At 36.4% G+C, this 17,052-nt stretch overlaps 1 protein-coding gene across 2 annotated transcripts in view; it reads right to left on the reverse strand.

Moving 5' to 3' along the window:
- The window catches only part of ctbp1 (C-terminal binding protein 1), a 226,055-nt gene that overhangs the window by 191,768 nt on the left and 17,235 nt on the right, over positions 1 to 17,052 (reverse strand). For both annotated transcript variants that reach the window (XM_088630929.1, XM_088630953.1), the window contains exon 2: positions 4,586 to 4,764. In XM_088630929.1, the coding sequence (XP_088487055.1) occupies positions 4,586 to 4,643 (58 nt within the window). In that variant the 5' untranslated portion in view covers positions 4,644 to 4,764. The remainder of the gene's footprint in view (positions 1 to 4,585; positions 4,765 to 17,052) is intronic.

Consider the following 17,052-nt stretch of genomic DNA (forward strand, 5'->3'; position numbering starts at 1 on the left):
CTCTAATGTGGTTTTGACAGGTTTCGTGATACATGGCAGCTTGTGTAACTTTTACTAAATTGAAAACAAATGCCATGTTTTAATTTTCCATTTCTGATCTGATGATTTGTATATCACTTTTACCCACAGGGCTGTGAGAGTCTAGAACAAACTACCCAACCATATTGGAAGCTGATATATAGGCTTCTTTCAAGCAATGGCTGGATGATATCTTCAGATCAAATAAGTATTAAAGTTAGGAGATCCTTGGATCCATTTGCTATTAACTACAAAACAGGCTGAATGGCTTCCTCTCGTTTATAAGCACTCTTGTGTTTTTAAAAGGGCTGTAATGTTTCTTATATTCTTAAGATATACATTTCTGTGACATTTCTTTTCACAAAAGAACAGACATTTGAGCCTATGGTTAAAGAATTATCCACAATTCCGTGACTAAAAAGCTCCTCTGCTTCTGTATTTTTCAACACACTGGGTAAAAAAAAAGTGGTGGACCACTGCATTGCTGTAATGTGCTGACAAGCACTAATGTGTTTTTGGAATGCTTACTTTTGTGTAAGCCACAAAACAAACGGTGAAGATGGATTAAATCATCTATATGTTCTTACAGCTAAAAGGATTAACAGTCTTTTAATGAAGACCCCCTTTGTCTTTGCAGCAGTTTTTTTTATTTGGATCCTTTCATAAAACACCCCACACACCATCTCTGCCACTGTCCCTGGGGGATCTACTTAGGGCTGGGCGATATGGCCAAAAACATTATCACGATAATAATTTTCATATCAGTCGATATTGATAATTATCACGATAAATGTCAAATCATTATTTCTTTCAAGTTTAAAGGCAGATTTTTTCTCCTGAGTGAAAGTTGAAGAAACCAGACAGTTAATTGGTAAATTAAACAACTCTTTATTTTAAGAACACAACAAACACTTGCCAAACAGCAGAAACATTAAACAAATCTGTTAGCTGCCCGGTCTGCAACACACACGCGCACTCATGCAGTTATGCGCATGCGCATATCATGCGCAAAGCATAAACATATATATCGGACATTTATCGAACTTTTGTTAAAATTATATAGAGGAAAATTATATTGCGATAATTATCGTTATCCAATTATCACCCAGCTCTAGATCTACTGTATATACGATACAGAGGGTGTCCCTGTGCAGGTTGTTGATACAATTACAGTGACCTGTTTAGAGGTCTATTAGCAGTTAGAGTTTCCTCTCTAATTCCACACTATGTCCAGGGATACAGTAGGGCAGCACTGACACCCCTTCTTGTGTTTAAAGCATCTTGAAAACTCCCTGAAACTGTTTCGTCACAATATGCTCAGCAAAACAAGAAATCAATAAACTATTTCACATTTATTGCAGAAAGAAGCCTCTCTGCTCGTTTCACACGACTGCACAAATTATTCATGTCCCACAATCTTTAAACAGGTGGCTAAATGAACATTGAAACACTTCAAACATCTGGACCAAAGCAATCAATTCTGTTTTTCTGAGTAAAAACACTGCATTAAATGATTGGAAAAAGGGTAGAAATCTACAACATGATATAATTTCTCACTGATAGGCATGCTGATTGAAGTTAATGTGCTACTGTTTGACAGCACAAAATACATCATGAAGTAACTGCATGTGCCATTTGTTATTTGTGTCATTAAATTGGCATGTAATGACTTTGTGACTTTGGTGTAGCACCCCTAACTAGAGCTAAACCATACTGAAGAGTCACAGTGAGGCTATCAGCAACCAAAAACAGTCATGTTTGCTAGCCGACTAAAAAAGAACACGTCAGCAATGAGCAATGGAATTTAAAATCCCTCCTGTCCCTCAGTTAATGGTGAATCCTGCCTGATCATATGACCAATAAAGTAAGGAAAAATGGAAACAATATGACTTCAGATACAATTTTTCATTACTTAGCTAGCATGACAATACAGCCTGAGGATGATCTGCACCATTTCATCTTTGTATTGAGTATTATTTTGCTCTCCATTACACTCATTACTGCAGAGATACTGATTGACAAAGGCATTTTTCTATATAAACTGAAAAGAACTGGACATTTTTGTGTTGTACACACAAAAACACGATTCAGATTTTAAAAAAAATCTTTCAAACAACACAAATCTTTAGTTTCTTTTTCCGTCAACTTTGTGAAAAACCTATATATTATATACATATCTATTATGCTCACCAAATTTATTCATGCCCATAATGAAATGGAACAAAAACATCATATTACAGAGACATTTAAGCTGCTGAAAACATTCAAACAAAATATCAAATTGTATAAAATCGTTTAGGTCATATCTGTCATAATTAAAGTCCAGAACACACAAAGGTGAAATTTGTTCACAACACTTAGTATTCCTTTAAATAGGGTGGCACTGTATATACCGTACACACTTCAGGCACATACTGCATGTGATATCCAAACAGTTTTTAAACCCCCAGAACTACTTCAAACAGCAGAAAAGCTGGAAGAAGGTATGACCTTTGCTGGGAATCAATTCCACTTCAAGATTCCCTACAGAATGAGACACAGAGAGCACAGGTTGATTGATACTGTAGCTTCCCCCACCCTGGCATTTAGTTCTGCACTATAACATTGCAACACTTACTGTAGCCTTAGTCCCTTTCATACCAACAATTTGGTTATCTGTTGCATGGAATGGTGTCAATTCTTAATGAGAATCATAGTCCCATCCTATGTTGAAGATCTCCAATTGCATAACTGTTTTAAATGTAGTCATTGTCAGCCCTCCGCTATTCACGGTAGTGAGGTATAGTCAGGTATATTCATAAATATTTGAAACTGAAAGGGAAACGTTAGGGGTTCAGAGCTTACAATGAGCACTACCAGTTGAAAATGCATGATCTGTAATTTGCTATTTATTTGCCTATTTCTTTGAAGTGTTTGACAACAAAAAAGCAAACCTACACACAAAGAAAAAGAAATCGCCAAAGTAATTCTCTGTATTTCAAGGAGTCAAACACTGAAATGGATCCTCCGCCAGGAAATTCCCCAGGCTAGCAGCACACATAAAAAAGCAACACCAAGATGGAGTTCAAGCAGAGTTCTCCTTGTCCTGAGGGTGAAGTCAGAACATAACTCCCAGAACAGACTTCACACTACACTGCGTTTTGACCCCTTTTCTCAGAACACAGGGCTCTTCCTCAGGATCACTTCCCATCTATAATTCAAGTCACCAAATCAAATCCTTTATCGATTTGAAAGAGATCTAAATCTAGAAAGGTGGATATGAAAAAATACTTTATCTTAGACTTCATAAAACCAGAACGGTATTTCTTCAAATCGTTTGTTTAGTTAATATCCACCCTATTTCACTGCAAGGCAAAAATACCTTTTATCTTGTAACAAATGTGGTTACATTAGTGAAAATCTAAAAAAAATCCAAAAGCAGGTTTCATTATTAATAAAAATGCATTTAATTCCAGGTTCAAATGGTGAAAGGAGGCTTCAATTGTACAACTGTCTTGTTCCTAGCAAAAAAAAATGGCTACATTCCGAGTACTACATTCCCTAAGACGGATTAATAGGAAATAGTCCCTACAGAAACAGAAAAAATGTGCATCTCACATCTGATCAATCTAATTATCTGATTCAGCATCCAAATTCCATCTTGGATAATGTCCACATGTACTTGCAACAGCGAATTCATTTCTTTTTGTGTAAGCAGCAATAAAGACTTCATGTACATTTCCCAATGACCACAGTTAAGGTGAAAGATACTGTGCTTCATACCCATTCTCTACACCAGGATGAAATACAAGAACTGTATTTCAGTGATTAAGAGATACCTCCAGAGCAATGCTTCCCAGCCTGTGCTGCAGCACAGAGGCTTAAAAAGGGCAGATCAGGAGCTTCTGTAATCTTAACCAGCTTGGAACCAAATACTAGTCATCTTCACCAAAGCAGCCAACATTTTACACTGAAATACAAGTAAAAAAAGCCTAATCTTTCTTCTTACAATTGATAGTCTATGGTTCAAATAAATGTTATTTCTCGCAGTTAGCGTGCTGACTATTTTAAAAATCCTGTGGTGTGCCACAAAAACTTTAGGAGTAAATTTACAGGTTCTGGTAATCTGTGCAGAGACCTGTAAGAGTGGTGCATAAGGACAACGCATACGTTGAAGTTTTTTTTGTAATGATATATTTCTTTTTAATCTGTGGCTTACATGTACTGTTTGTACGATTTTCCAAAGTCTCTGTCTACGCAAACCTTAGCTGCATAGATGCAAAACACATTTCTGAGGAATCTGTATTATTGTATCATATCGTTAGAGTCTTCTACGAGCTGAAAAAGCCTTGGAAGCACTGCTCTAAACATCCCAATCACACAACTAAAATCTTTAAATGAGCAAGTCGGTGTCAGAAATGTATTGCATTCATACGCCTAATATGTATATTGTTTTAAGCCCAAACAGCGTAAATGAAGATTATGTGTTGTCAACATTCAAACGCAAACAAGCAAGGTGCCAGAGATCGTGACTGAAGCCTTGGCCTTCCTGGGCCCCGTGGAATGGAATACCCCAGTGCTGTCTGACCTTCGAAGATGCGATCCAGGCGCTGCCTCTTCACTTTGTGTTTGTCCATGAGAGACATGAAGGCTGGGCTGAAAGGTCGATCAGAGGTTGCTGCCACTCTTTCCTCCTGCAGGACCCTCAATCCGATGCCAACAGCAAGACTAGATCCAATGAAAGACAGGCCTGGGCTTCACAGCTGGCTGTCGAGAAAAGGTAATGCTGGCATTAACAAACACTCAAATTACATCCTGACCTTTACGGAAACGTCTGCATGTCCGTATTTATTATCCCGATATGATGACCAATCACTCTCCTTGACAGTTTGGTCATTATTTCCTAGCACCCATTTATTTCTATTCTCAATCATATTGTGTGCTTCAGAAAGGGCTCCAAACTTCCTGCGTCACACACAATAACTATCAAGCCCTTAACCTCTGCTACACATTTTCTTCACATGCTCGATTTTAGATCGTATGGTTAAAAAAAAATGAAGGTTGAAAATATGTGCGGCCGTGACACAGCATTCTTTCAATTTGACTTATTCTAGCTTTTCTGTTGCCAAAAGCAAAAAAAAGAGAGAACAGAAGAATAAGCAAATTATCTCACGGCATACTGTGATATAATGCCATAATAGTCAATTCTGAAAAACACTTGCTGTCAGAAGAAGCACAGCGTTAACAGAATGTCAGGCATGGTGATGTCAGTTTAAACTGTAATTCAGAAATGCCGTAACTATGAAAAATAAAAGAGTATTAAAATCCAGAGTGAAACAGAAAGCTCACATTAACTGAACATGAGCACTGTTGTCTCGGAATTCAGTTGCTAAAATGCCACTACTCATCAATTACAATGATTTTTAAAAGTAAAGCATTATGTAACTCTAAAAGATCCTTCAATAAACATTATGCTCTAATTTGTAATTTGAAATTTTTTCCTCTCTATGGTCCCTTTGGTAGTAAATCATGCAAACAAAATTTCATACTAAATTACAGTGAGCAAAGCAAACTTAAAATCCAGGGAGCAATTTTTTCTTATTGCTTACACATTCTAGATTCAGTCAGTCATGTCTTGTCATAATAAACCTCAATCAAAATATTTAAAATAATCTACCAAATACTTACAGAGTTAATGTATTATATCTAAGGAACGATTCTATTAAAATCAACCCCAGTCATGAATGTCCCAGAATTCTCACATAATAACTAATTTGCAAGTCTAAACATGCCCTCAAGAGTGCATTCTGTTTAAACTGTGCTTGATTTCACCCATTAAAATATAGAGAGGGAGGCTTTATGACAATTTGGAAGAAAACATACTACATGATACTCTAATGATTTAATTTTTTCTTATGGTTAATTACTGTATTGTTTTTCAAAAATGATTTTGTAATATAATACACAAACTAGAGAACATCACCAGACATTACAGATATAATATCATGTCCAGATTCATTCAAATCCGGTGATTTACAATGTCTCAAGACAGTCACCCAAATACAACAAAACAATATGAATCATTTGCTTTTGTCTGGTACATTTATTGTCAAGACTTGTAGCCCCCAGGACTACATAATGTAATGCATGTACCTAAGAGAACAGGGTTCTTATGAACAGGTACTGGTGTCGTAACTGGTGTCGTAACATATGATAGAATTAAGATCTACATCACAATTTAGTGCTGTAATTTTAACTGATCCAATCATGTTTACATATAAATAACTAAGTTAACAGCATAAGTAACTTAATTTGTATTAAAAATATATGTGTAAATGATTTTTTTTAAAACGAGCATTCTTCCCCAAAGCAGTAGTACTGTCACAGAGCTTCACATGCAAAAATCCCCTTATGCCAAGCTTTTGATGTAACTCTTAAAGTGGAATAAAATATTTAAAATCAACATTCTGTTGAGTGTTTATCCTACTAAGCTGAATGAAGACTGAAGCTCCCTATTTGCGTTATTTTACAAAATCAGAGGCAACAGAAGGCAATACAATATAAGGATTTAAACAATCAGCTTTTAGAGACACAAACATCAGGTCCAGCTTTTAGACCAAGTTAAACATCCATGTTTAAGACTATGCATGTTGTCTAATCATCCATAACAATCTGATGTCTAACAGAAACCAATCACCCTATATCTTCTTAAATGACTAACACTAAAGTTTGATGAAACTGGCAATTTTTTATAAGCAAACGTAGTTTTCAGCTTTTACTAGCAAATACCACAGGATCGGAATAGTAACTCAACATTCACAGAACAGTGCAGTGTTCATCAACACAACTTCTATGGAACCATGTATTTCTTAATGATGTTCCTGTCCCTCCTTTTACTAATTGTACAGTTGAGAAAGATATTTTATATTTTTTTTCTAATTTTGCAGACCATGTTTTGTGGATGGCACACAATCTCAGTGCACTGTGCAACATCACTGTAAAATTACTACAATGCACATTACAGTGGTAAACACCTGGGTGTATTCACAATATGCACAGCTGAATATCCTGTCAATGTTTCTCAAGTGAACTCAAGCATTTTTACTAATGATTTCTGTCTTATACATAAAGAATGTCACCCACAAATATCAGCTTTATTAACACTAGGACATGATTACAGATTTCCTTATATAGATAATTAATGCTTGCTGAAATTGTTTGATGAGGCAGTTACATGCATAAAGAAACACTATCGCTTTTGCAAGCCTCCGAAAAGTGCAATTCAAAAGGAATGAAGCCTGTTCCCAACTTATTTCACAAAGTTTTCATTTATATTCACACCTCTAGCCTGCTTTGAAGCGGAGAACAAGACAGGAAAGCATAATTTCCACCCAGAGACTGCACACTTAACAGTGATAAATCATGAACTGATGTTTCCCTTAAACCCGCAGAGAACTCTTTGAAATATTACCAGTGCCCAATTTATTATCATTTGTATGCTCGTTCAAATTCTTTTCCTTAGTCTCACTTGAGCCATCTACCAATATGCAGTAAATTGGCTATTGTAAACATCCAACATTGGTATAACCTGTAGCAATGATTTTTACTTTTTATAGAAGAAACTTATTTGCCCATAAAAAGTAAAGAATAGAACGCCAATATTAACTAACAATGAATAACAAGCAAGGTAATGAGAAAAATGTAAAATGTAAAATGTAAAAATAAAGCAGTAAAATAATTGACACAAACTCAGATGAACACAGCAGTCTATGGGACGCACAGTGGTGCAGTGGTTAGCATCGCTGCCTTGCAGCACTGGGGTCCTGGGTTCAGTTCTGGACCAGGGTTGCTATCCGTGCGTAGTTTGTATGTTCTCGGCGTGCTCATGTGTGTTTTCGCCAAAGTGCTCCCTCCCACATTTCAAAGACATACTGGTACAGTGGGTTAATTGGCTTCTGGGAAAATGGGAAACCATGGTGTGGGTATGGACTGGCATCCCATCCAGGGTGTATGGATCCTTGTGCATGGATAAGCTCTGGTTCTGTCTACAAGCCTGTACTGGACAGTAGTTCGAAAATGGATGGACTCTAGCCTAAAGCAATATTGTTATTGTATTTACTGGCTAGATAAGTCCTGCACCATGACTACAGAATCAAATTCCACCAAACAAGATGAGTTCACAGCAAGATACCAATAACTAAGCCTGCATAAAAGCTGATCACATAAACCCATCTTCACTGAATATTTTGGACATTTACTTTTTTAAATGAACTTGAGTTTAGTTAATCTTGCTACTTCTAGTCAAAAGCTACTCCTCTCTGATACAAGATGTGGTTTGATTTAAAAAAAAACAGTCTATCCCTCAGCTTTCATCAACCATGACTAAAACATCAAAGAATTTCAACAAATTTGTCGAGCACAACCTCCTCTTATTTACAACATGTTTTGCTGCCTTCTTCATGTTTCAGTGCTACTGTAGATCCCTTAACTTAAAAAAAAAGACTCTCCATCTTTCTGGAATCATAGCTTTGATCACATGGTTGTTTGATATTCTCTGAATATAATGCCTGCATCAGATACCCGGTAATTGTCAGTGAGAGAATTGGATGCAAGATGGAATATGTAATTTGTAAAACCTCTTCGGAATTCCAAGGAGTGTGATGTTTAGTAAGCAGGAGAGTGGAGGGTGCAATCAGACTACAGCAGGGGTTTTCACTCATCTGATTATAGACCACATTTCAAAGAATAAGCATCAAGCAATTTCACACAAATATCTGGATTTTTTTTCCAAGGCTGGCTTTTTACTAAATAATATTATTTTATGCATCTTTAGCTTTCTGGGGTAGACTTTCTTGTTTAATGACCTTTTGGGCTAAAAATAAATTCACGAGCACTTTATATTATCTTCAAATAAGAAATATGGCACTGAAAACCTATCCTCTCATACAGTATATAGCACCTTTCACGGCTGTATACATTCTCACAACGACCTGCAGAGCAGTATCAGAATTCAAAGGAAAAAAATGTAAATATGAGAGCTCTCCTGGAGTGTGAAAAACCCATCTAGCACTTGATTAAATTATAGACAAAAAGCCATATATGTTTTTGTTAATCCTCTAGGCCAGCTTTTAGTCCCTGTGTTAAACATGTCTTACAGCAGGTTGACATGTGGCTTTTAAAAAGGGATCCCCAGGTGAATCTATCACCTGATACACTATAATGTTGAACACCATAAATACATAGGGCTTCTAATTAAATAAAATAGTGTACATATGGCAAAGATACGGGTTCCTTCTGAATAAGGCAGTGGGTATTAACGCTGCTTTGAATAAATATTTTGACAAGTTAGCATTAATTCAAGAGATAAATCCCAGTACTAGGACTGGGAAGGGGGCCATCTGAGTTTCTAACTGCTTTCCTGAACATTTTACAATTCAAGCCCACAGTAGATCCAAGTAGGGAGAGTTGCAGGCAAGCTGTGTTTTGGTTTTAGCAAGTCAGGTGCCTTCCTAATAAACTGATATTCCGAGAAGGAATTAAGTGCGGCTGCAGAGACAAAAGCCCATTATATAGATTCAAGTAATGTCCCCAGCAACTATAATCTACACTGAACAAATCTTTTTATAATGTCCAGCATTGCTGTAAGAAATAAAACACATTACCAGCTCTGTGGCTTTTAAAACTCCATTTGTAACAGATACTTGGTTCAAATAATTAACAAGTTTGCATTTCTGTTGATACAAAAAACTAAATAATGCAATTGTGTAAGGCTCTCATTTGGCCACCCTATTATAGAACAGGTATTGCTTCTGTGGAATCAGTCCAGATACAAATTCTGGCGCTCAGAGAAACTGAACCTTTTAAGTCCTGAACAGAGAAGACGATGGAGGGACTTAAAACACAAAAGTATTCAAAGGCATTGACAAAGTCAACTCCACGGGTTTCTTTAGAATAGTGAAAAACGAACTGGAGGACAGGCTGTGGGAGTGCAGTTAAAATCAAGAACACGAGGCACTTCTTTCCTCAACAGGCTGTGGGAGTATGGAACAAGCTACCCAGCCATGTTGTTGAAGATACTCTTGCTTCTTTCAAGGAACAACTGAATGAGATTCTGTGATCAATTAGCAGAGGAGGTAGATGAAGTTCTCTTTGTATCCAAACAGTAATGAGAAGATTTATTAAAAAAATAAAATAAAACAAGATCTTTCACCTAATACACAAGGTCAGGTAGAATAAATATGTAAAGCTCGGCACATACGTGAATTTAACTAAATGGGCTAGGTGGGCCAATAAGCTTCTTCTCATTTGTAATCGTTCTTCTGTTACGATGACATTTTAATAGTAAAGGCAAAGTCTCTTTAAGTCCCAGCTCTTTATGACACCAACCTCTTAACATTTTAACAGGCTTGAATGTCAAGATCAGTATTAGGCTTCTTTTACTAACCACTACCAGGAACTGTTTTCTCTGTTTTGCCTTTTTTGGCACACAGACTTCTTTTTTATCTCTTATTGCCACAGGGCCTCAAACACATTGAGAAATAGCTGGAGGATATTTACAAAATCAACACTCATAAGCTTCGTCAAAATAGAAAAGTCTTTGCCTTTGCCTTGAGCTAAGAAACTGAAACAAATCTCATTTCCCTCGGGGAAGAAGATCACAGAGTAAGGCCACAGCAACTAAAAGAATGTATGCCTAAAGAAGCACTACAGAAGGAAGCAACACACAGGTCATTCCTTGCAGAGGGGGTATAAGGAGGCCAGCTATGTGCCTCTTTATCGATAAAGTCAAAGCAGCAAGAAAATAAGTGCATTTCCAGAGTGCTGAAATCTCAAAGAGGATCGAATTATTCTAAGCTATAGAAAAGCAGTGTGGCCCTGATCCTACTAACATTACCCACTGAAGAACCTTGGAAATCTAACTACCTTTTGTATCAGGATACTAGAGTGCTGTGATTCATTCGATAAAGAAGTGACTTACTGTAGGAGCATATTTTACAACATATTTTCAAATGTGTAATTCTCTTGTTCTTGTCTGGGCAAGGACCTCAAAAGATTTTCAAGTGCTGGCAAGAGGAAGTTCTCTTTACATTCCCACAGTAATAAGCAGATTTATAAAATAATAAAACAAGACCTTTCACCAAGACACAAGAGCAGGTAGAATAACCAGAATAAATATGTAAAGCTCGGCACACGCAATAATTGATACATTTTTTTTATTCTTGTTCTTTCCTTAAGAATTATCACCTCCCTGGATAATCCCACATTCCTTAGTGAAACAATCTAATCTTTTACGTTCTTTTCATGTTCTATTCAAGGGAAGTGCAGGGCTCCTGAAAGCAATTTTTAACTGCATGGACATGGCTTTCTACTACCGAGAAGTTATATTTAGAAACAGTATAATTACAATTCCAGTGACTTCAAATTGCTCACATCACCATGATAAGTTATCTCTTTAGCTATTTCTCTGGTATAATAACCTTCGCTTTACAGGTGTGAAACTGGATAATGACAAAATTCCCATGATAATACAGTGTGCTGGGAACTTAAACTGCCTGCATAACTGAGTGGTTCCCTGTTCTTTAACAAAATGACCACATATCAAAAATACATAATCAATTCTAATACTGTAAGCACAAGTTAGTCTTAAAAATACAGCTTAGTATAATACAAAAGGATACAATGTTACTGAAGAGTTACTTTAACCCTCAAAACACAAAACCAAAAAGTTACAGGTATGTTTATACCTGTATCACAAAAGGTCCTGATGTGTAAGTCAAAGATAAGAGGTCCATAATAAAAATAATATACTGTACACAATCTTAAATAAAGTGTCTGGAAGAATTGCATATCTCTCCAAGCGCACATGTAAAAGCACAGAAGTGCTGTAAATATATATATATGCTGGGCATACACACAATTATGCAGAAATTAGTGAAGTGGAAATCATGATGAAGATAGCAATATGCACAAGGCATCAGTAAAACCTACTGTATGAGGTGCAATTATAGTTCACACTAAAGAAAAGTGGATATATTGAAATGACAGCCTTCATCTAAAATATTTATCTGAACATGGAGGAACTATCACCATTATCTACACAGAGAGGAAGAAGGAAGGTCCAGAGTCTTAAGCAATACCTGGAATGTTATATTGATTGAATGATAATAATGTTTTAGATGTTATATATATATATTATTTTTTATTTTGTTTTTAGTTTTATTTCAATTTCCAAAAAGCTTCCTCACTTTCTTCATCTGATAAACCTCACTCTTTCTCAAAAGAACATCATACCACACATGAATATTTCTAAATGAATTGCCCTAGGGCATAACAAATAATATAAATATTATAAATTGCATATGGCTTGACTTCACAATACCTCTACCACTAAATACAAAATCCATTGCTCCCCCAACACTGCTCACCTGCAGAGTCATTCGTTATTTTGCACATTGCGTACTGCAGAGCATCTTTAAGGAGTAGTGGTTTGTCTCCCACTGACATCACTGGAAGCCTGCTGACACCAGGGAAATCACAAAAGTCACTGTTTGCTCAAAAAAGCACTTTACTGTCAAATGCCAACCCCAGCCTGGCAGTGCACAACCAATTATGTGTGCTGTCATGGTCAGTTAATGATACTGCCCACAGTTCAACTGTGATCAGTATTTGGTACCACAGATCTTAACCTGGTGGATGCAGCACATTGGTGGCGGTGGAGGGGAAAAGCGCATTGAGTGGAGTGTCCAGTAAAGCACTATATAAGTGTAAAGGATTATAATGTATTATTATTAATTATTATTATTATTATTATTATAAGACTAGCCTTCAAAGCTCTAGATATTTAGATTAATTCTGCAGATAGTAAAGACACATGGTTTGATACAGAGCTAGTGTGATTGGTTATTGTTTTCCTGTTTCTTTTGAAGTACTCAAATTCAATACAAATTCAGAAGGATACCTGTATGTCTCAAAAAATGTTTATGGGAATTTAAGGCGTTATGCTGTACTGACAAAATAACTCAAATATCACCCTATCACCCTACAGTATATAAATACAATACTGGTGAAGATTTTCTTTTGAGATAAATAGTAAATACAGCGGCATGAAAGGTTTGCGGATATGAAGGCAGTTTACTTGTGTGAAATATATGGCTTTTTAATGTTATTTGTTGTGGTTAAATTACTCAACAGAAGTTCATGCAATAAATAAAATCAGCAAATAACTAGACCTTAAGTAAGATCACTTCTACTGTTTTGCGCAGTGTTTGTTTTCACTGTCATTACTGTAATATTCAAGCTTTAAATCATCCGCTCCACAATGCCAAAAAAGGCACAGAGAAGCATTCCATCAATTTTGCACAGCAGAAATAACAAAGAGTCTCTAGTGTTAATGAGAGCTTCAGGCAAAACATTTTAGTAATTAAATCCCAAGTATTCACAAACTGTTTCTCTTCCTAGACTCTTGCACTAAAATGGGATGTGGTAAAGACACTAGGAAACAGGGGTCTGTTTTGTTGTTGTTTTTTTACACTGAAAGCCAGTGTAAAGCCTGTGAGGGAAGCCCCCTATGCTCCACCCTAAGAGGTATACTCCTGGAACCTGGGGTTTCTTAAAGCTAGAGGCTAACTTGGGAGATCCCGTTAGGTCGACTGTTTTTTCAGACAGTCTTAAAGGATAACCGTCAATTTCAGCTACTAAATTTCCTATACAGAAATTAGCTGGCCTTTCTAAGACTAATCACACCTCGACATTACCAGTCTTCAAACCTGTCATTGACCAAGTCTGTCTTAAATCTGTTTATACTGGAAAAATCCATTCTTCCCCTGTGTTCGCGATTTCCCCGATTCCTCGTGATAAAGATACAAGACCTCCTTCATTCACTGGACGGACAACACACTGTATAGAGTGCTCAGTCCTCGGTACTCTCCCTTTCCTCTTTGGCTTTGTCATACATTGTAAATTAAAACTTCCATTCAATTAACTGGTAATATAATCCATCCATCCACTAACTGCTTTGTCCAATACAGGGATGCAAGGGAGCTGGAACCTATCCCAGCAAGCAATGAGGGGAAACCAAGGCACACCTTGGATGTAATACCAGTCCATCAGTGGGCACACTCATACTGCACCAAAGCCAATTTTCCCAGAAACCACTTAAACTACCAATGAACAGGGGGAGAACATATAAATATACTGTTGACTGAACTCAGAGCCCCAATGCTGCGAGGCAGCAATGTTAACCAGTGTGCCACCATGCTGCCCAAGTACAGCAAACATTTAATCTTTTTACACAAATTTGTGTATATCTTGTTCTCGAAAAAATAAATGAAAATTAAATAATGTGGGGAATTTCACAAATTTGAATCTGGCGTGACATGCACATGAGCTACGCTTTGGAAACTAGTGTACGCGTATGCATTACGTTATTAGTTTTTTATTATATAAAAGTTATATAGTTTAAAGTATTTTTTGGTTATACAGAATTCTCTGATTCAGTTTCTAGATACTGTAGGTTTACTGTACGGTAAATACATTTCCTTGTTTGCTGATTGGTCACACTGAATAATGTGACAAGGAAAGTGGGAGATATTAGACAGAGAGAACAGGGCAGTTGGAAATGTGACTGTTAAACTATTAAAAAAGAATATCTGTCTCCATCCATTCGATTCTTACAAGCAACCCTACAGTACAATTACAGTAGTTGCAGAGTCTATGGCACGCTGGTGCTTTCTTTCTTTATCAGTGCTTTCTTTATCGTGTGGCATTACTCTCAATATGACTCGTAAACCAACAACAAGTACAAAGGGGAAAGAAACAAGTCTGAAGTGGGCAGTCAGGAAAAGTGACTGATTTGAAGTTAAAATCGAGTATTTGAACAGGATGAGGGGTAGGATGACAGTGACCAGTTTAGCGCATCAGTATGGCATGAATGAACCTTTATTTCGTGCAGAGACAGAGAGAAGCCTATTTGTGAGAGCCATGCATCTGCATTTTATTATTAAATTTGATTTGATCTATATTGTACAGTACTGCATTTGCTGTATTACTGTTTTAATAATACTTTAAACTCAATACATATACTTACTAATACACTTATGTATTAATAAATCATGATTGATTTAACTTGTTTAAGGGAGGGGAGTAGGAGGGTATAAGGGGTGTGTTCTGATTACTGTATATATGATTTGGGGTGTATTCCTATATCAGGAACCTAATTACTGCTTAAAACTAAGTATACTGTATTTATATGGAGTGGTTAAGTAGATTAAGATTATAGGAAGGAAGAGTGTCTTGATAGTTTTAGATTTCCAGATAACACTTAAATGTGTAAACCTGTTTCTCACTCAATAGTAAGTGAAAGAAGAATCATAAGGTTAATGTCGAACAAGTGTTTTTATTTTTATCCCAATTCTTTACAAATTGATAATGATAACTTTGTAAACTAAAATTTGATTTATGGCCCCCAAATAAAATGCACTACACATCTTATGGTGAGAACACTTAACTGAAAATGACTTCTCACATTTCAAGAAACCATTACTCCCAAGGTAGAGATAATTGAAAATTTAATTCAGGTAACTGACACTAAGCAAATTAAGTTCTTTGGCTCTTTTCATTTTGGTTGCCATTAATGGTTATGAAGTGAGTGTCCATGCAAGTGAAAGGACAAATGTTAATAGCTTTCACAGGAGCAGTGATAGCAGGTTCTATAAGAGCTTCTCCTCATAGCATATAATCTCCTGTTCTGGGAATAACACCCTAACTTTCATACCAGGACATTTGCCACCATTGCCCCATGGGACACTGGGATCAATTTGTGTCTTCAGCAATGTTACCAAATGTCAGAAGGAAAATCTGTATATACACAAATGCTTCAGTATAAGTGCTAGTTGAAGTTTTTGAAATGGGTTTTTACACTTTAGAGTAAGTCACAGAGAAACTACGTATAATTGGTTTTATAACCTTTTTTGACCACAACAAAAAATAAAAGGCTAGAAACCAAGCTGGTCCCTGTTTCGGTGGAGAGTCTGCCAGCCATCATTCTAAGATCTGCTGTAGACACTCATTCCATTTTTAACATATTCTTGAATTCATCCCAAAGCACCAAATCTCAGATGCCTGACTGAACACCTTAGGAACATCGGAAATCCTGAAAAAGTGAAGATAACAATGAGCAATGATCTGTAGTAGAAACCTAGGAAGACTACAGTATATACAGTATATACTGTATACTGTCTTTCCATTTTAACATGCTGAAAGTAAGAATTAGGTTTAATGATGGAGAAGTTCAAGCACAGTACAAAGAAAAAAAGAAATTTATCATTTCTTCCATCATTTTCTGTCAGACAGAATTCAAATTCCTTTGAATTAATTGCACAAAAAAGAATTATAAATGGAAGCTACGATGGAAACACCTGATGGAAACACCTGCGGGCTTTGTCTCAGAGACAAATAATCTACTGATATAGAAGGCCTGTGTTCATTGAATTTGACTGGAATCTTCAGTATTTATTAAAAATTAATAGCATTGCAGCCAATAGTCAAATATTTCTAAACAGACAAATTAAGCCACATGTGCTTATCATCCTGTACTTTTAGTTTCATTACATCCTGTACTTTTAGCTATGATTATAAGATCAATGTATCGTCAGTGGCAGAAAAAGAAATGGGATAAACAGTAGCAGAGCACTGCAAATACATTTGGACTACAATAAACCATCACAATCCAACAAAAACATGAAAACACTTTAAGGGTAACTTGAAATAAATGATGCCTCGAAGTGGATTTCACTCATCATGATATTATACTGTGGGGTGGTAGGTAGTCTGAGACCTGGTTATTTACTGGGTACGCTATCTGGGCTTAATAATTTTGAGATACATTTTTATGGCAGAGAAGTGTGGGCATTCCTTTTAAACAACGAGGTTATAATGGTTTTTAAATGGTGCTCAAATCATTCCCTTCTTCCTATTACTTATACTGTATCTCTACATGATTCATACCAAGCTGTGCGCTGTTTCAGTGAACCTCGATTTTCCAAAGAATATTTGCTT

Source organism: Lepisosteus platostomus, chromosome 1 (genome assembly GCF_059453375.1).
Source record: "Lepisosteus platostomus isolate fLepPlt1 chromosome 1, fLepPlt1.hap1, whole genome shotgun sequence".
Taxonomy (NCBI): Eukaryota; Metazoa; Chordata; class Actinopteri; order Semionotiformes; family Lepisosteidae; genus Lepisosteus; species Lepisosteus platostomus.